Genomic DNA, 21,825 nt, shown 5'->3' on the forward strand with positions numbered 1-21,825 from the left:
GCATCTGTATATAAACAACGCCCCCTCAGTCTGTTAGTAACCGCCCACAAAGTTACTCAGCCAGGTGACAGCTGAGCCAGCAGAGACTCAACACGGCTCCACTCTACGCAACGCAGCACAACAGACAACATAACGACATCTGTCAGCGCCAAATCAAAGTGGGGGACACACCGACAGTTACGCCATTGTTGTTTTTACTTTCTGTTTTTACACTAACGTAATTTAAAAGCCTCTCTTCCGGCTCGTTGTTGCACAGTAGTTAGCTAGCAGCGCGAGGATATCACTAACGTTAGCTTCTCTGACGTTTGGACCCAACGGTCACCGTCGACATGTCGGACCCGGCCGGTGAGGCGAAGCTGGAGCTGAAACAGGCGAGCAAGGAGGTGAAAGAAAGTGAGAATGTGGCGGAGAAATATTCTGCTATGACCGTGAGCAAGAACAGCGAAATGAACATGGGGGAGCTGTCGTCCGCCTTCAGCGCTGTGCCCACCCACAAACCAGTTAAGAAGGTAAGACTCTTGAGACAGTCTGACATATTTATACACTGCTTGTAGTTTTGTCAAAGTATAATATTGCACCGTTTTTGTTTGTGGCAATAATTTGATTGCACGGAGTCAGTTGTACCCCACGAACTTCGTTCATTACGGGTCACACTAACGGTACTTCCCCACAGTATAACGTTACTGAGTAGGGGAGACTGGGGCTGGTGGGCACACTTTTCACTCTCTTTTGTTAGAGCATTCTAACCAGCAGAGAGTGAAAGGTTAAGGTTCCAGCTACAAATACATATGTTTTAATGCAATGTTTTCTGAAAATGAGGTGATTTGTGATTAAAGTCATATTGTGCCAGCCCCATCACAAGGTTCATTGGCACCATTGACTGTCAAAATAATGTTTGCAGCTTCTGTGACATCTCCTCTTTTTCTCATCTCACTCCTTTTTTGAAGGCTTGAGTTTGGCATCATGGCCGTCACCCATCTTGGTTTTTTGAAGCCAGAAGTGAATGTATTTGTTCGAGAGGCTGGTGCCATGGCAACAATTTTACACCGAAGTCGTCGAAAGCTGGCGCTTTGGCAGTGATTTGCAGCATCAGACACTGACGAAAAAAGCTGTCCTTTATAGTCAGCATGACATACGGCCAGTCACCATTTTAATTTAACAGCACCCAGCGGCATCAGGGGCAAATGTGGTGTGACAAGAACGAAAGTTAAGGCAGTGAAAGTCTTAGTAAGATGAGTGGGAGGGGAAGTGCATTGGTCCAACAAACCCCAACTTTTACCCAGGAGAGCGGGTGTTGCTTCCTGTAAGATTCTAAAGCTAAACCCCGTTCTTTCTTCCTAAACCTAACCACGTGCTTTTGTTGCCTAAATGTAACCACATGTGTTAGTTGTTGGAGGGGAAAAAAAAAGAAGTCAACTTACATTGTTGTACTGACATAGTGCATTTATCTTGAACGAGACTGTATGTGAATTAGGGCTGTCAACGAATATTCTAAATTCGAATTCGAAAAAAAAAATGGATCTTCGAATGTCAAAATTGATATTCGATTGTGGAGAAAAAAAAACTCCACTGCAGCTGTCCTCTTTCCGAGTGGGCATTGGCCTGGGCTGCTGCACTGAACGCACTGCATAAGGCCACACTGCGTGCAGAGGTGCTGCGAAGCGCAGCGCACCGAAATTCTCACACGAGCCGGAGCACTTCTGTTCACATCAGATGCGCATTTCTCCATCCTGGTTGACAAGCGGTTCTGCTCCCAGCTGTTGTCTCCGTCACCTGGCTTAACACATTCGCTCGCGGCTCACACAGAAAATAGACCAGAACCTGAGCTGCGCGGCGTGGCGCAGCCGGTGTGGATGACACAATCGGTTAACATGGGCGCTGAAAGGAAACTGGCTTCGCTTCGAGGCTCTTTGCAGCGCTTCCGCGAGCGGTGTGGCCTGACAGGTCAGAGATGGGGGGCGAGCGAGAGGTCCGCGGTCGTTTCTAACGTAATGTTATTGATAATTGTTTTATGTGTTTTAATGTGTAGGTATGTATATGTTTTCAAAGACGTTTATGTTGAAATAAAAATACCTACAAGTAGTTATGTTTCCTTATATTAATACAAGTATGTTTCCTTGTATTAGTTTGCCCTCTTGTGGACATAATGCGAAAAAAAAAATAAATTCGAATGGTTCGAACCTATGAGTTATTTTTAGAAGGAATATTCGAACGTCATTTTTGAGCAATTTTGACAGCCCTAATGTAAACGGTAAATTTCATTTGAAAATGGAAGTGTATTTTGAAAGAAGACAATGCATGTAACAGGCAGAAGTTGTCACGGTGTCCTAGAACGTCAACAACCAATGCACCCAGGGTACCTTGTAGAGTTGGGCGATCTTGTCCATATCCTATTGTCCTATCGCCATCTAGTGAAATCGCCGATGAATGATGTCATCGCCTGGGGGGGTCATTACGCGTCGCCGCTGAAACGTTCACTTATAGCCTCTCTTTGGCGTTTGAGCAGCTTTATAAAACTCCTGAACATGTAATGGCTCCTTAATTAGCAAGTTGACTTTACATAGACGGCATATCTTTTCAATTTCTCCTGACATTGTGTTGTTTGGTTTGTTCACCGCTCTGCAACATGCGCATTAAGGCCCGAACATACTCGGGCGGAACATACGCGGAACGGACTCTGCAGAGGTCCGCGCGGACTCAAAGCGGACGTCCGCAAGCCCTGTGCGCGCAAAGCTCAGATTTTACGACCGCACGGACTCCGCTTCGCGCACCAGTGACTGCTCGGCATGTATTTTTCACATTGCGGGGATTTTTCACGGACATTTTTACAGGAAACTACAACGCGGAAGTGCGCTCGACTATGAAAGCCCGAATGACTGCGGACATTCCTCGTGGAGTCTGCTCCGCTTATAGTACGCCCGAGTATGCTTGTGTCGAGTGGGCGGAAGCGTTGATCCCCCCCGATGTGCTGATGGGCGATCGGATCGCCCATCGGCACAACCCTAGTACCTTGGACGTCGTATCTGGACGTGGAAAGTCCGTGACAGATCTGGCTGAGAAGTTGACAGAAAGCCTGTAACTCAAAGTGGCCCGCCTTAAATTATGCATAACTTTGGGCCTTAATAAAATGTAAATGGGTGAGTTATGTAAAAACTGGAAACATGTTTATTTCGACTGTAAAGTTGGGCATTTTAACATTTGGGTCTATGGGGATTGACTGGCTTCTGGAGCCACCCTCAAGTAGCCATTTAAAGAACTGCAGTTTTTGGCATTTCTGTTTTGGCATAATTTTTCAGCCCTGGAGGTTGCCGCTTGATTGACACACATTATGGGGATAGTTGTCACAATGTTAAAATTCTGTAGTTAGAAAAATAGAAGAACCAACAGAAACAATTTGAACATTTAATTCAAACAAGAACCAGAATTACAATTACTTTTGCCCTTGACCATTAAAGATAATAATAGAAAAAAATAACAATATACATATTGTTTTTAATCTTTCAAAATAGTTTTAATCTCTCAAACCTCAGTTACAGTGACAGCTATTAGTTCTACAAAAACCCTTACATCAGTGTGCCAACCAAGCCAAACCAAGTTGACTCAACTTTGTGATAAAATTATGTAAGCCAGCTGCCGTCACTCATCACAGACTTTCAAATCTTATGTCAATGTAGCTGATTCCTTTGTCTATTAACTAAAGGTAACACGTTCTCAATATCTCAACCTAACACAGTTTTATAATAAATTTAGACCACATTTTTTACTTTCAGTACTGTAAAACTGTTATGTCACGCTCACCGAAAGATTTAGTGACGTTCAGATGTTTTATCATAGTAGATGCGTGCAGATGAAGGAAGCAAGCGTTCTGATGTTACATATTTGTTTCTGTGACCCTCAAAGGGCCAGAAAAAAGACAACCAATCCGGGTCTACCCTAGATAACCCTCAATCCTTTGGTAAATAAAGGGAATAGTCTATATTTTAACCATACGCTTGCAAGGTTAACATGTCTAAAAGAATGTTACATTCACACATGGATTGTCTCTCAATCTGTGTTGCATAATAAAGCTACCTATAGGCCTACCTACACAAAAAAGTGGTGTCACAGTCAGACCAATATTGTATGTGTGATATATACGTGTGTTATATGTCACAGTAGGCATTATGGGATGTTGAAAGTTTGCTATTCTTTACCCCAGATTGTGAAAGAGTAAGAAGAGACACTTTTGGCAGGTTGTGCTTAAAAGCACTAAGTAATAGGAGATCACCAATTACAAGTCACATTGGTCATATTACCACGTGTCTAGAATGACTCAACTGTCGAAGGTTTAAAAATGAAAAAGCAATATTGCTCCCTAAACAAAAAGACATATTCCATTTCTCTTTTTGGTATTCCCAGTTTCCTTCTCTAATAAGAATATTGCATAAATTGGTTGACTTCCTTACCGCATCCAGCTCAAGGAAACAACTGAATGATCTGCTCCAAGTAGCACTTACAAAAGAGGAGTGTTAACCAACACTTTCAAGGAAGCAGGAAGGGTTGCACCATGAACTTTTGGGGAGTGTATAGTATTTGCAAACCTCATTTACGTTGGAGTAGACAAATGAATGCCAGTTTACAATAGAGTATACACACTGTATTGTCTTTTACATTGCGCAAGCATGTCACACACATAACTCAGCTATGACCAGGAATCTGTCAAATGCAAAGTTTCAACACTCAAGACTGATTAGCCAGCCTGGCAGCCTCAATATATAATTGTTTCACATCCTCATTCTCTCTTGGGGAGGAACTTAAGCATGAGCTTGTGATTTTGAGAACCTCAAATAGAACAGTTTGTGATTTTCCTTGTTTGGTTGGAGAGTTTAAAGTTGTTTGAATCAGTGGTGTGCACTGGGTAGATGTGTGCTTCTGGGAAACTAACACAAGGGGTGAGAAACTAAAGGAATCTTCTCGTACAGTTAACATAAGTCACATTATTTTGTATGATCCCTGTTCAATAATAATAATAATGATAATACCAATACTACTACTGCTACTACTAATAAAAATGGTAATAATAATAAACTTTATTTATATAGCACCTTTCATACAAGAAATGCAGCACAAAGTGCTTTACAATAAGGGCAGTATAAGCGCTGAGTACTTCACATGAAAGTAGACATCATAAAATCATGACATAAAATCATGTGTTGAACCATAAATCTTAAAATCACACAAAATCCAATATTTTAAAAGAGTTGGAGCAGCATGAAGTGTAAAAAGAGGGAGTTTCAGACCTGTGTTAGTAAAGTCAGAGTGAGTTAAAGGCTAAAGGGAATAGACAGCTTTCTTTTAAAAGTATTTAGACAGCTAGCTTCCCTGATATCTATAGGTAGTGTGTTTCTATAATTTTGGGCCGTTATTGTCAAAGGCTGCAACCCCAATCCTCTTCTGGCTGTTGCTGGGAACCTCCAAAAAAACAGCATTAGATGACCACAGTGTTCTTGGAGGCAAATAGTTTACAAGGGAGTTAGTAATGTAGCTTGGTCCTAGCCCATTTAGGGGTTTGTATAGAAGGAGGAGGACCTTAAAATCAATTCTAAATTTAACAAGAAGCCAGTGCAGAGCAGCCAAGACTGGCCTGATGTGCTCTCTCCTCTTGGTTCTGGTAATAATATAATATGATATATAGGATATTAATATTAATGTTTAACAACTATTTCCCGGAACTTTAACCCTGGACATGGACACAACGAAAGGACTAAAATTGACCCCAATTAACTAGAGACGGCTGCTGTAGATACAAATTAATTTGTAGCAGTGTTTGTAAATCTGTCAAGTCAGGTCAAAGGTAGCCTCGTTCCATTTTTAGAAAAGGGGTAGAGGACTATTTGCTGTGTCTGTGCTGTGTATGTCCTCAGTGATCCAGGGCCAAAGCTCAGTGGAAGAGATTTAGTGGTTAGCTTATATGTTACAGGTGTTTGGTTTAATGTTTATGGTCCACAGTTAATATTTAGGTCTTGATGGTTCAGTTAAATTGCAAGCTTACAAATGGTTATGGACGGAAATGATGTTGGAGATTGGTCAACTCTCTCTTTCAGACAGGTGAAGAATAAAACACACACTGACCTAAACAGAAGATACATTGCCCATGATATGAATACATAAAACATGTAGTAAAAATATATAAAACGTGCTTAAACTAGCTCATGTAAAGGAATGTACATCAAGTGACAGCATAACATAAAACCTGGAGTACTTCCAGCCAGCACATTCAACCCAGTCCTCAGTGGTTATAACAACCTCACTGCCATCTCTTGGCACGAGTCCTGGAGTCTATAAGAAGGACACTGTAATGCAGTGAACACATAAAATCTTTAACACAGCTCCTTAGTAATCACATCTGAGGGAACCAACATCAGTCAGTAACAGTCAGGCTTAGAGACCCTGCAACCCAAACCTTCCTGTCCAGGAAATATGCGGTGTCTTGTCACCTAAATCTCAAGAAAACAGCTTCACATTGTTCTTGGTTGCCGTGTTATTTTCACTGGTATGTGGAGGCTTTTCAGCACCAGGCCTAAACCTAGAAACTAAAGACTGACCAAATCAGGATGAAGAACATGACTCTTAATCATTGCGGAGGAGAATGAGGCTGGGACTCACTGAAGCCTGTAAGCTGATTTATTAAGGTTATTCCCCCATGCTCTGATTCTTTATACCTTCAGACTTTTTAGGTTTTTGCTGAGACCTAAAAACAAAAGTTAACAATCTCACCTGGCACAGTGAGGTAAAAAACAAAACACTCCGGAAACTGCTGAACTGTAGAGATCTGTTCATCCACTTCCCCATGTCCTGACTTGAGATAACGCTAACGCACCTAGAGAATTTTTTTCTCACTATCTCATGTTGCTTCGATGCAAAAACTACTGTCGACAAAAAAAATCTTGTTACGTGTGTGAAAAAAAAAAAAACTCAGCTGACGAGGCATGAAGCAAGGTACATGCAACAAAAACAGCAACTTCCTCTTACACTTACACACACATGCTTGGCTTGGGCGATATGCATGTATTATGGTATACTGACTATTTAGAAATCTTGAATGTATGATTTTCAATAGTGTAAAAAATACAGATTCTCCTCCTTCTAGTAAACTGACACTGAGATGCTGTATTGAGGTGATGTGTTGTAGTGTACAGCACATGCCACCACAGGTAAATCTCTACTGGAGGAACAGGCAGCTGAGCTTAGAAAGACGGTGACTGTGAGTGGTGGGCTAAATGTTAAGAGAACAATTGTAAAAGGAAATCGTCTCTGCCCCTGTTTCGGATTATTGCCACATATAACTTTATCTTGACATGATGTCTTCCAACTACAAAAGCCACATGATTTTATGGAAGGTATTAAGCTATGAAAAAATAGATACTGCCCTGTGTATGGATTACCTGCTCATATGGATGCAGAAAAATAAAGAATACACAGGAGTTGAAACAAGCTAAATCTAATTAGGGTTGCCATGTACAGTAGTAGGCCAGTCTGATAATTGTGGAAGCTGATCAATTGCCAATCAACATTGTAATACATTGTTATAGTCAGAGCTGCAATGATTACCCGAATAATTGATCAATTGATCGGTAAAAAAATTAATAGCCAACTATTTTGATAAATAATTATTCATTTCAGTCATTTTTCAAGCAAAAATGTCAAACGTTTGCTAGTTCCAGCTTCTTAAAAGGGAGAATTTGCTGATTTTCTTTGTCATTTATGACAGTAAATGAAGAGTCTTTGGGTTTTGGGCTGTTGGTTGGACAAAAGAAGCAAACTGAAGATGTCCCTTTGAGTTCTAGGATATTGCGATGAACATTTTTCATTTTTTTTGACATTTTACAGACCAAATGATTAATCAATTAATCTTGAAGATAATCAGGAGATTAGTCGATAACGAAAATAATTGTTAGTTGCAGCCCTAATTATAATACATTTCACAGGTTTTCGACTCGCATCAAGGTGAAGGTGAACTGAGAGGATGTTCACAATCATTACACCAGCATGAGTCAGATGGAGCAACAGCCTTATCAGTCCAGTGCCTGGTGGTCTGCAGCCAGACCAGATCTATTTATGGCAATACAACAAAACAAGCTTACCAGGATTATCATGTTGGCAAAGTGTTTTTAGCAGAGAACTTCATCTTTCTTAATTCCACTTCTCTCACATCTGGTCAGGGCTATAAACAAGAACGCATGTAAGATAAAAATAAAAACAGTCCAACTCCCTTTTTTGCTAAAAGAAGAAGTGGTTGTGCTGTGTTTTAAAGTTTAAACTCTACACTGAGCTAGCTGAACCATAATAAGAGGTTTTAAACTGCTCATAGGTTTGTCTTTGGCTAGATTTGTATGCATTTGAAATAGCTCCAGTTTAAACCATCTATGAAAGCACTGAATGTACAGAGTGTAACATGACTTTTCTATAATTACATCAGCAAATCCAGTTTGTGGAGGACAAGCAGGAGTTCAGCAGGTTCCCCACCAAGGCCGGCCGACGCTCCCTGTCCCGCTCCATCTCTCAGTCATCCACAGACAGCTACAGCTCCGGTAAGAAACAGACAGATTCTTGAGTTCAGTCTGTCTGCTCTAAATTCATTGGACCGTGTTTTTTTCTCCTGGTGCTTTTATTCTGGTGACATATTTGAAACCTTTTGTTTCCTTAACAGCTGCGTCCTACACAGATAGCTCTGACGATGAGACCTCACCACGGGATAAAACTCAGGTCAACTCCAAAGGCAGCAGCGACTTCTGTGTCAAGAGCATCAAACAGGCTGAATTTGGCAGACGTGAGATTGAGATCGCAGAGCAAGGTAATACACAGCAGGGACAATGTCACTTCAACCTTTTTCTCTTGAATGTTGTCTAATGAATCTAGAAAACATTTGTTATATGCTCTACTTTGGATTTTTAGAAAACATCTGTAATGTTGTCTGTTGATTAGATACTGCTTTTTAAGTTGGTGTGCCTAAAGATTTTCTGATTTGACTGATTTCCTTTGATCTAAGTAAAGAAATAAAACCTCACTACCGGTCAAACCACATCACCATTTTGAAAAATGAACAATTTAAGAAACTGTTGTAATAAAGAAAAGAAAAGAAAAGAAAAGAAAAGAAAAGAAAAGAAAATTGGTATTTTCTTAGTAAGTGCGCATGGGATTTGAGTTTTGTGAGATTATTTTGCATCATCTGCTGTCCCACTCATCTCTTGCTTTTTTAAAATGTTTTCTTGTTTTCAGACATGTCAGCGCTGATCTCACTCAGGAAGAGGGCACAGAGTGAGAAACCATTGGCTGGTGCCAAAATTGTGGGCTGCACTCACATCACTGCCCAGACTGCAGTAAGACTCCTCTCTGACTTTGAGCTTGAAGCAAAGGCTGCAGTGTGGTAGTGCCTCTTAATCAGGTTAGGGTTTTAGGTCACTTTTATTCACAGGTTCTGCACTTTGTATTGACTAGGAAATAGGACTTTTTAAAAACCTTATGCCAGCTCTTGTGTTACCTGAATCTTGTGCTTAGGAGTTGTCTATATTTCTGCTTAATACACAGATGGCTGTGTTTAATGGTCGTCTCATCAGCCATCAACCAGCTGATCTCCGTGAGTCACATGAAGTGTGTAATGGGGCGATCAAATAGTGTGCAGTCATAATACAGACCTGGTTCTTTGTAATCTTCAGTGTTATTCAACAGTAATCTTAAAATAATTGAGTTGCAGTCTGTGTGTGACAGGTGAATAGCTGAAAACCTTGTTACACCAAAACATCCACTGCTCACATTATAGGTTATAATTTTACAGCTCTTAAAGCACCATTTTTTTACTATCATCTGTCAGTATAAATCCTACATGCTGTATATACAGTATATCGACGTGTACATGCACATACTGTATACAATCATCCAGTCCATGAATGAATGAATGAGCACTTAATTTGTATATATTCATTTTATTTTTGTTTTACTTTTATTGTCTATCATTGGTGCTTTTTATGTAATATTTGTAGATACCTTTTTTCCCACATATTGTGTGTGTACTAGTCCTGTTTATTCTTTTCCTTTGATTATCCAGCTTTTCCCTTAATCCTAGCTGTTATGTCCATTTCTGTGTAAGTACATAAGAGCAATGCAAACACACTTGAGTCAGAGTCCTTGTATATGCACACTAGGGCTAAGGGCACTAAGCACTTTAACACTACATGTCACATTCATTTCACATGTCACATGTTACATGTCACATTTACACACTGGTGGATGAGGCTTCCATTCAAGGTGCCAAGGTGCCATTCACACGTGCTCACACAGCGATGGAACAACCATCTGGAGCAATTTGGGTTTCAGTAACTTGCTCAAGGATACTTCGACATGTGGACTGGAGGAGCTGGGGATCGTACCACTGATCTGACAATACGTGGACAACCCGCTCTACCTGCTCTGAGCCACAGCCGCCCCATCATCATTAAAAATGTGGTTGATAACTGCACTTTTAAAAACTCACTGACTGTACTCGGAAGATTTTTCAACCTTACTTTTGACAGACTGTTCAAGAGCAGACAAACCCAGTGATGCTGCTGGTCCCTTGTCCTCATCTACAATGACACAGACACTTGAGCAAGCATTTGGAGAATTTTTTTCAGTGTATCAGAACTGAGCATTTTCAGCCCATTTTAGAAATACCAGGGTTAATACTTATAACCATGATAATTTTGGTCACTATGATTGTGGTATGAAATTTTCTTACCATTTCATCTTCAGTGTACACACATACTTGGCCAGTAAAGGTGATTCTGGTATCATTTGTTTGTGCTTTCCTCTGTGTTTTCAGGTGCTGATTGAGACTTTGGTGGCTCTCGGGGCTCAGTGTCGCTGGACTGCATGTAACATATACTCTACACAGAATGAAGTGGCTGCTGCCCTCACAGAGACTGGTAAGCACTAAGACTCATTCTTACCTGCAATCAGTGCTGGTGATAAATGTGTGAGATTGAATACAGGCAGTTGATTTTTGCCCTTGCTGGCACGGAGGTGTTGAAATCATAAATATTTTGATTGCACTTGATTAAGAACAATAAAATGTTTATAACGTACCATACGATTAGCCCAGGCTGTTTTACTGTGAGCACAGGTGTACTATGCCACGTGAGCATCTCATGTCTTTTAGAACCAGGGATACTGTTTGGAAATGTTTAATAAACTCTTAAAAAATCAGCCCTGCAGAGATAATGGGAACACATAAGATTTGCCATTTAGTGAATGAACAGCACTACTCCAGCCTTTTATCTGTGGTTGCTATGTGATGGTGTAAGTATGTACTAAATTTCCACGGTAGACCTTTCACGATCGAACAGGCTGAGTGGGTTACAGCAGATTTAGGAGAGGAGAGGAGAGAGGTCAGAGGAGACCATGCATTTTTGGGAGGGTTAAAGCAAGTTATAGCTGTGCATAGTCTCCTACATGCTGAGCTGAACTGTGGAATAGAAACATACATTTTCATTTAACTATAGGCCATTTAGAAAGTGTAAATGTCTGCCACTGTTGAACAGGTTCTCCAACTTGCTCTTACACCCAATAATAATGTTGACAATGTCCCTTTGGAGCTTTATTAAATGGCATCACACAAATATGGAATGTAGAATTAGTAATTACTCAGAATTTTGAACCAGACTCTGTTTCTCTAAAATAAATCACTGTCACAGTGTCTATAACTTTGCCCTCATTCACTGTCATATGTGCAGCTTGAGAGAGTGTTTCTTTGATAGCGGCTTATAGGCAAAAGCAGGATTGTTGATGCAAGATTCTTCAAGATATTACCCATCTGTTATGTTTCAGGCGTGGCTGTGTATGCCTGGAAAGGGGAGTCTGAGGATGATTTCTGGTGGTGTATCGATCGCTGTGTCAACAATGAGGGTTGGCAGCCGAACATGGTATGTGGAAAAGTTTCTGTTATCTACGTTTGAAAGGGGGCAGTTTGTGTAGACTGTGATATGTGACAAAAGTGCCCCTAACAGACATTAAAACATCAGAAGACCGGCCCTGCTTTTCACTTTATTTCAATGAATAGCTATTTCTACATTTAAACGTCTAGTGTGTAAAATTTAGGGGGATTTAGTGGCATCTAGTGGTGAGAACTGCAGATTGCAAACAGCTGAAACTTCCCCAGGTTACAATTCCGTCAGTCGTCCTTTGTTTAGGAGGTTTTTACAAGGAGCAGAATTATCTGCAGAGGTCTCTTCTCTTCAAAATTAGTTAAAACCCTGAATAAAGCAGTTTTACTAATAAAGCAGTTTTACTTGACAAATCTGTGTTTCTCCTACACTGCCACTATCCAAGCATCTGCTACAGTGTGCTCACCTATTTCCTGTTATAACTCAGTGTGTGCTCACCTTATTTATTATTGAGACATTCAGGAGGTTTTTGACCATGAGCTGAATTATCTGCAGGGGTCTTTCCCTCTCCAAAATAAACTGACCCGCTGTTTTAGACCACTAGAAACACTGAATAAAGCAATATCCCTGTTAAAAGATTAGTGTTTTTCCGACGCTCTCGTCCAGAAGGGGCTGTGAACTATGGTGTCCAACGTTAAAACATGAATGGCCTTATCTAGAGTCAGTGTCTGGTGTGTCTGTTCTGGGCTACTGTAGAAACATGGTGGTTCAACATGGTGATCTCTGTAGATGAGACCTGCTCCCTATGTAGATATAAATGACTTCTTCTAAGGTAACGAAAATATGATTCTTATTTTCCGGTGATTAAACACTTAAGAAAACATACTTATTATATTATATTCCATTTCTGCCAATATATTCCTCTAAATCCCCCACACACTGAACCTTTAATTTATTTGTCTCTCTCTTATCTGTTAGATCCTTGATGATGGAGGAGACTTGACACACTGGATGTACAAGAAATACCCCAATGTATTTAAGAAGATCAGGGGCATTGTAGAGGAGAGTGTCACTGGGGTTCACAGGTGATTCACTGCTTTACTGATATACACTTCCTATAAAATAATTATTAACACACCCACAGCAACATGCACCAACATGAAGTGAAATGTTTCCACCTTACTCTCGCCTCACTCTAGGTTGTATCAGCTGTCTAAAGCTGGGAAACTGTGTGTACCAGCTATGAATGTAAATGACTCCGTGACAAAGCAGAAGTTTGACAACCTTTACTGCTGCAGAGAGTCGATCTTGGACGGGTGAGTAAGCTTGAGTTTGAGGTGTTTAGATGTTGGAAGGCTGAATAATAACAAAGCTGAACTGATGTTGAAACACTACACAGTTTGTTTATTGGACAGTTTTACAGTGAGTTGTAAGATTTGAAAGAAATAAAACATCCAACGATCTGGATTATAATACACTCTTTCAAGTCCCACATCAAATTCTTTAAACATGCAAATATTTAAGATTCACAATCCATAGTCTAGTTCACGTGATCATAGAAAAAGTCGCATCACTTTTCCGTCACTCGTGATTGGATCATGAGCTGCCACATGCCGAACATCAGACCTTTGTTTACTGTAACACTGGAGGGATTAAAAGGTCAGGAAACATTGATGCCATCACAGGACACCTGCTCCATAAAGATCAGATTCACATATTATCACCTTGGGTGCTTTTTAAAAAGCTGTTGCCCTTGTAATGCTAATCTATTGTGCACTCTCTTTGAACTCTGTTCTACACTAAGAGAAACTGCTTTTATAACCCTCCTGTTAGTTATCATCACCACAGCATATAAATAGTCCAGTACTCTTAAACAACTCCGTGCTTTCTACACTCTCCGCTTATAATTTATTGCTCTGATTAATAATCTGCAAGGTACACTGACTGATGTTCTGTTGCAGGCGTTCCACTATCAGTTATGACAATAAATGTTGGCATCGTCAGATCTTTGGATTTATTGTACTGGAATTTTTTTTTTTTATGGTCGACTGTTAATTGTCATCTATAACACAAACAATATGATAAGTAAACAAGAAACAAGAATGCCATGAATTGCATAATCACATATTCAAAAAAAGGTAAATGAATAGTAACTAAAATGATGATAATAATAAATTACAATCCTACTTAAGAATTAAAGGAACCATACATAACGTCACACTGGCCATAGACATGCATCCAAATACATCAAACAATCAGTTAATCACACATGGTCCAACATGTGTGAGGGGTTAGGCTTATGGCCTCTGTTATTATTTAACTTTTATAAGGGGCAGTTTTCCCCCATATTTCTGAGTATAATTCTCTATAAGTCTAATGAGACTAAAGCTGCAATGATTAATTGATTAGTTGCCAGCTAATTTGATAATTGCTTAATTGGCTAGAGTATTTTTTATTTTTTAAAGAAAAAAAGCAATACTCTCTGAATTCTGCTTCTTAAATGTGAATATTTTCTGGTTGCTTTTCTCCTCTATGACGGTAAACTGAGTATCTTTCGGTTGTAGACAAAAAAAGATGTTTGAGGACATCCTCTTGGGCTTGGAGAAATGCTTATAGATATTTTTCACCATTCTTGACACTTTATAAACCAAACAACTAATGGATTAATTGAGAAAGTGATCAACAGATTAATTGCCAATAAAAATATTCGTTAGTTGAAGTCCTAAATCAAACAGAGAAAATTTTTCACAGGCTGACATGGTGAGATTGCACAGTGGTTGAATATCACCCAGAATTTTGCTGTGGGATGTTATATCATATTATCATATTGTATATAACTGTAGAAAGTTATACTGCCACACAGCTTTTTCTGTATATCAGTATTAAGATCCCAGATTTTGGAGTGCAGCTACAGATTGGCAGTTTCTCACTTCTACATAAAAGTGCTAATTTTATGCCTCAAACTTCTCCAGCTTGAAGAGAACCACAGATGTCATGTTTGGAGGCAAACAGGTGGTCGTATGTGGGTACGGTGAGGTGAGATGCTTCTTTAAATGTTAACATGCCACATTAATCTTTATCATATAGCTGTGAAAGTATTCACGATGATGCATTGCAATGCTAACACCTCAGACAGCACAGGCCTTGGACTCATAACACACACAGCTGCCATCACATTTCAATGGACAACATTTACAGTGTGTGACTGTTGAGCCTGGATGATGTTAAAGAATCAAAGTCTGCAGGACATTGAGATTAGTAGTTCATCATGTTCAATATATAGAGCCTTGGTGGTTTTGCATTAAGATGATTTGTGTTTAAGTACCCATAAGTGAGTGTAACGTCTTAATTAAGGTCAGGGTAATGATCAGCTTATGTAACTGCTGGTCACACTGTCTTTCATCTTGACTTTGCAGGTTGGAAAAGGTTGTTGTGCTGCTCTGAAAGCTCTGGGAGCCATCGTCTATGTTACAGAGATTGATCCCATCTGTGCCCTGCAGGCCTGGTGAGGAAAACAGGAACTGGGATGTTGATCCCAGTTCCCAGTTGATCTCCATGCTGACCGAGTTGAATGTCTAACGTGTATATATATGTATATATATACGTTAGACATTCAACTATATATATATATATATATATATATATATATATATATATATGCTCAATATGCTCTGTTATCCATACTGTCTGTCCTATATATATATATATATATATATATATATATATATATAGGACAGACAGTATGGATAACAGAGCATATTGAGCTAACTGTCTGTTGATTACTTAACAAACATATTGTGAGATGACTAATGTTTAGCTTCAACTGAAACACACAACAGTAAACCAACAACTGAACAGAGTTGCTTGTCAGTAAATAATAGACACCTGCCTGTTTGTCACTGAATGATAAACCTCTTTTTTAACAGCATGGACGGATTCAGGGTGGTGAAGCTAAATGAGGTCATACGCCATGTTGATATCATCATCACATGCACTGGTAACGCCCATGTTTTATAGCCTTTCACTCCATACATGTCTGTCATAATGAATGTCTTAGTTAATGGACCTGTTCTCTGTGCTAATTATGTCATGGGGCAGACGATATACGCTGATTGAGGGTGAATGATTGTGTCTTTCTGTAGGGAACAAGAATGTGGTGACCAGAGATCAGCTGGACCGAATGAAAAATGGCTCTATTGTCTGCAACATGGGCCACTCCAATACTGAGATTGATGTGGTAAATTGTGCTTAAAGGATTCAAAGTTAAAATCTATCCAACAGACTGGGTCAATCTGACTAAGCGGAAGGAGTCTGTCTGTGTGTCCTTTGATTTTCTTTACCGACATTAATCCTGCCGGCTTCACACTTGGCAGGTGTATTACTGAGGACCCATGGCGGCACTGTGTCAGGTGTGATCTCTTGAGATATATGGGACAAATTTAGGCTATTAGTATTGCGTTACGTACACACTGTTTAGTGTATTGAGAGGGGACCCCTATTAGGAGGCGGTGGTAGTCCGTAGGGACTTGGCTTGGGAACTCAAGTTTAGTCAGTTCAAGTTCCCATACAGACCAAGTATGGAGCGTGGACTGGTTAATGGAGAGGTGCCAGTTTGCCTGCTGGGCACTGCCGAGGTGCCCTTGAGCAAGGCAAAGAACCCCCAACTGCTCGGGGCGTCTGTCCAACAGCAGCCCCCTCTCTCTGTTGTCATGTGAGTGTATTTTGGGCCTGTGTATATATGACAACAGAGTGAAAAAATGTGAATTTCCCCTCAGGGATTAATAAAGTACATGTTCTTAACTGTTACGCTGCCAAACAGCATGCTGGTTACAGTTTGATCTCTGTAGCTCACTACAGTGCATTCAAGGGGCCAGATATGTCACACTGCAGCAAACTCAAACATTTCAATCATCAGTGATGTAACTTTCTAAATGAACACTTTTGTTCCCAGTCATAGCCTGGTCCTAAATAGTTAGCTGTAAACAAATGATGTATTTACTAGCATCTCCAGCTTTGCTAAAGGACACACTTGTGTAATGGCATGTGCATTATATCGCTCAGGATTGCTCAGGCTCTGTGGCTCTACAGAAAGCTGCAAGCAGCAATACAGGAGGCCAAGCAATCGGCCTGTTCCTAACAGGCACTGCACTAGTGTATATTTAAACATTTAAGTATTAAGCTTAGCATATAGTAAGAGGCAGGTCGGCCACATTATGTTGAGCTAACATACACAGCATGAGGGTGACTGATATTCTCATCTCTTGCAGGCAAGTCTTCGGACCCCTGAGCTGACCTGGGAGAGAGTGCGCTCTCAGGTGGATCACGTCATTTGGCCTGATGGCAAGAGGGTCATCCTTCTGGCCGAGGTAACTGGCTACATCGCTACACCTCACAACCACATGTTATAACTTAGTTTGTCCTGTTTGTGGAGAACAAATTGTATAATTTTACTGTAGCATATAAGGTATGATATACTCAGAGCCAGTATTTATACAACACACAGTGATTCAGCGATCAATTCTCCCTTTGGCAGCTGATGTATGAAATAATTTGCACTCAAGCAGCTGATTATGGGATGACTACACTGACTGCCCAGTCTCAATGTCTTACTTGTGAAGAGCACAGATGCATGTTGATATTCAAGGTTTCATAACAGCGATACTAAAACGTGTTTGCTTTGTTAAATCCTTTGTTCTTAATAACATGTTATCTTCTTCCACAGGGTCGTCTCCTTAACCTCAGCTGCTCCACTGTCCCCACCTTTGTCTTGTCCATCACAGCCACCACTCAGGTAACATGATTATACTACCAGACAGCCAATAATAAGCTGTATAGCAGTTAAAGACACACAGTGGTTAATGCTGCTGTCTGCTGCAGATTGTAGAGTATGTAGGGTTGTTAAGTGCGATAAAATGGATTCCTGCCAGTGGAGCTCATAATGGCATTACATAGTATACAGTACACTACTGCAGCAATATGCTGCTTCTCCTGCATAGATCTGTTATTATTGATCTGTAATCAATAAGTTAATGGTGAAATGTATTGCTCTATATTCAGTCCACACCGTGCATCCATTTTCAACAGTATTATTAATCCATGTTTGTGTTCAGGCCCTGGCCCTTATAGAGCTGTACAACGCTCCAGAGGGACGATACAAGCAGGATGTTTACTTGCTTCCCAAGAAGATGGGTGAGGATATAAAGATACTTAACCTTGACCTGCAGTATTTAATCCTTGGTGGCTTAAAAGTATCATCACTCACGGCTGCGAAGTGCTGGAGTGATTTAATTTATTTCTCAGTCTGCCTTGCATTTAAATCTTGTAATAACATGCACGTCTTGCATGTGTGTATACATCTCTTTCTTACCATATCCGTGTGTTTCAGATGAATATGTTGCCAGTCTGCACCTGACCACGTTTGATGCCCACCTGACGGAATTGTCTGATGAGCAGGCAAAATACCTGGGCCTGAATAAGAACGGCCCTTTTAAACCCAACTACTACAGGTACAACTCTGCTGAAAGCTATACAATAAAGACAGCAGTTGATGCTGACATTTTTCTTTGACAGTGTTTCTTAACTACTTGTTCTTGGTGTTCACAGGTATTAGTCTGCAAGGGAACCACACCTCAGCACACCTAAATGTGAACGCTACCAAACATCACCTATCCCTAAGACAACATAGATTTATGTATATTGTTTTTTATACTCTTCACAGGATGCACAGCTTATATTTAGTTGTATTTTACTGACCACAGCAAGTTTTGCTTCACTTGCTGCTTCCTACAGAAGTTCACACGGTACCCAGCTGGCTGTGAAAGGTCAGCCTAACCTCAGCACTTATATCTGCTGTTTAGTGAGATTTTTATTCTCTAGTGCGTCTGTTTCTATACCTGCTGGCTCCTGGGTTATTTTAGAGTTCTGATAGATATTGAATAATGTATCAATATATTGTGCCAAATGACTGTGACGGGGAAAGGTTGCAGTTGTTGTAAAATGCTGGTGGTTTGTTGTGAAATCAGTTAAACTTGCATTAAGTGATACTTTTGATATAAGTGTATTAAATTCCTCCAGTTATTGGTTGAAATTCCAAACGCATCAAACTTAAGCTCACTGAGCTTTCTAGCTGCTGTTCGCCCCTTGGTTTGGCTCTCTCCTCAACCTCTTGTATGGAACTGTTGGCAGCCATTTACAGGAAAAAAAAGCTGAGACAAGCATTAAATAAAACCAAAAAAAAAAAGCTGATGTAAACTCCTGGCTGGTGAAGAAAGTCACGCTCCAAATGTTTTTCTCAGGAGAAGGTGAATAAAGCTGCATTAAATTTGTCAGGTGGCCTGAAATTTGACTCCTGTGTGTCCGCTGGATGTTTGTGTAGGCAATTAGTTGCTGACAAATGAGCCATAACAGTTTGATAATCTGATTACAGATCAGGGTTGTGTTTCTGTGTGTTTCTCTGCCCCACATGTAAACAAAAAATCACTTAATGCAGCTTTAAAGTTTTCTTTTGCTTCAATGCGGCAGCGCTCACTTACTTCATACATTCCATCCACAACATACAGAAGAAATGTCCTGTTCTCTGTAGTATCATCCACATTACTCTTAACCTTAAGCAGATCTGGGATAAAAAAGGCACTTTTTGACTTTAACAAACACAAGTAGAGACCTTGGTGTTTATTTTCTTGAAAAGATGTGTCCATTTATGGGGTTTCAGTGTCTGGTAAGATTAGTATCTGCACCTCAGGGCATTCAGATATCTCAAATTATTTGTAAATATATTTTTACAGGATCAGCGCTGTCTGACCTTGGTGTCCACGTCTAGTCTCACTGTCATTCTCGTGAAACAATGAATTACAGTAGATCTGTAAAATAGGTTAAGAGATTTTGATATTCTATGATCACCTATCCAGAGTCAATTGACTACTGCAACTGTGTATTTTCTGTGTAAAGCTAAAATAAGCCACAGATACATGTTGAACAATGTTACGTACAGTGTGGTTCTCCTGCATGCTTAGCATATGGGAGAGGTTTCAATTGGTTGCAATTTTCCAGCCTCACCACTAGATGGCACTAAATCCTGCACACTAGACCTTTAATTAGGGGATGTCTGTTTTTCTGAAATCCACAAATGCTCTGGGCTCAGACATGGATGAGCTTTGCTGTCAGTACATTTTGCGTAGACACTCGTTTTAGCTTTACCCTCTGTTTTATTTTTGCTGTATTGCATCATTCTTATAGCTTTTCCAATAACATTTTTTCTGATGCTTTTTTATCACATTTTATCTAAAGGCTTAAGTACAGTTCTGTGAGGCTTGTTAAATGCACAAACTTATTATGCCACTTTTACTTCTCTGTATTCACTTTTAGTATTTCTTTTTATTAGTGGGCACTTTCAATGACTTAGTTGGGTGATTCTCTTTTAATTCATACTAAATAGTGTACAGGTAGTAGTTGTGTGTTGCTAAATTTAAAGCTCTTCAACACATTTTAACATGCTGTATATCATTCTATCTGTGGGCTGATGTTGTGTCAAGCAGTTGACAGTATCACTGTCCCTGCTGAGGGTTCGGCGCCATTTACCTTGTTAAGATGTTGCTCCACATGTATTAACTCAGTATTCTGTTGCATCACCCTTTGCAAAACTATGCGTAGAGTTACAGGTATTTCCTGTGTTTCATTTTTGCAGTAATTTTATGTCTTTTTTAATGATTTATGTAGTAGCCTGCAAGATGCTACTATGAAGTGCTTTCATCTTTGCACTAGCAGCTTTAAAGGCATCAGAGCCAAGGACATTCAGTGAAGACATCATTGTCAGCAAGATGAGCGCTGTAACCATGGTTACTGGTCGGTTGACAGTGCCTTGTGATTCACTTAGTAATTTGTATTCACATGTACAGCTGTGTGTTTCTCCCAGGACGGTATTGTGCGCAACATGGTTGTTAATTCTGCAATATACAGTGATAGCTATGCAGCAAAACATACTCAGTTTTCTTCTGTCAAAGGTATTTTACTTCTGCAATGGTGGAGAGTTGTTCAATCAGTGTTTCACATTACTAAAAAAAAAATATGCATAATTGTAAGATGACGAGTGGGCAACATTTTACATTCTGTTGTACTTTTTACATTGCTTTTTAATGTAAATGTTTCATCCCAGTTTCATTTCTAGTAATAATCAGACAATTAAGTTACATACAGTTGTCTTTTCATAATAGCACTTACAGATGCCTTTTATAATGAATTCCTTTTGTTTTAATTAATGATAACAGTCATTTTAACCTAGTTTTGACTCTACTATAGAGATAAATGAATGTGTTATTTCTGGAGCATACGGTTTTACTCTTGTCAGTTGAAATAAATAAGCATACCACTGTGATTTTACAGTTGTTGTCGCTGGTTTGGAGTTTTTGATGTGGAGATGAAGTTCTGTAAATTATTAGCTATAAAGTAGGCCTATATTTTCAGCACTTTCTGTAGTTTAGCTTGAAGAATATCATATTGGCACCCTGTTAAATTTCTGTGCACAGTTCCCTTTAATAAACTGCTGTTAAAATTTGAAAATGGCTCGGTTGCATCATTTCACAGAAACGATTCGTGCTTACCTGAGGAGGAAATGTGTTGCCCAAAACATACACCAGCGGTTCCCAACTTGTGGGTCTCAGTCCAAAAGTGGGTTGTGGGTCCATTCTGAATGGACCACAAGTGACTCGCAAATGTGTCAAGTTTGTAAAAAACACACAGATCTTTCACTTTGAAATGCAGTCTCCTGCTGTAGAGTGAATGACTAATGGACAGATAGTTGTCAGAGCTGGCAAACTAGCTTGATGACATGACCAAACTCAAGTATGACGCTGAATATATTAAACTGTGTGGACCTTGAACTAATGAGTAAGGCGAAATCTGGACCTTGTGGGTGGACCAGTTGGGAACCACT

The 21,825-nt window shown here is 39.9% G+C and overlaps 1 protein-coding gene across 1 annotated transcript; it reads left to right on the forward strand.

Moving 5' to 3' along the window:
• Window positions 1-32: 32 nt before the first annotated feature.
• On the forward strand, window positions 33-21,452 carry LOC125886610 (S-adenosylhomocysteine hydrolase-like protein 1). The gene is made up of 17 exons (XM_049572943.1): window positions 33-509; window positions 8,459-8,570; window positions 8,690-8,833; window positions 9,259-9,359; window positions 10,838-10,940; window positions 11,842-11,936; window positions 12,876-12,982; window positions 13,097-13,213; window positions 14,870-14,933; window positions 15,314-15,402; window positions 15,824-15,894; window positions 16,040-16,134; window positions 17,165-17,263; window positions 17,620-17,688; window positions 18,008-18,086; window positions 18,283-18,403; window positions 18,501-21,452. Exons 1-17 carry the CDS (start codon window positions 330-332, stop codon window positions 18,505-18,507), a joined length of 1,653 nt encoding a protein of 550 aa, XP_049428900.1. The 5' UTR covers window positions 33-329; the 3' UTR covers window positions 18,508-21,452.
• Window positions 21,453-21,825: the final 373 nt, after the last annotated feature.

The sequence above is a fragment of the Epinephelus fuscoguttatus genome, linkage group LG1 (genome assembly GCF_011397635.1).
Source record: "Epinephelus fuscoguttatus linkage group LG1, E.fuscoguttatus.final_Chr_v1".
Lineage (NCBI taxonomy): Eukaryota > Metazoa > Chordata > Actinopteri > Perciformes > Serranidae > Epinephelus > Epinephelus fuscoguttatus.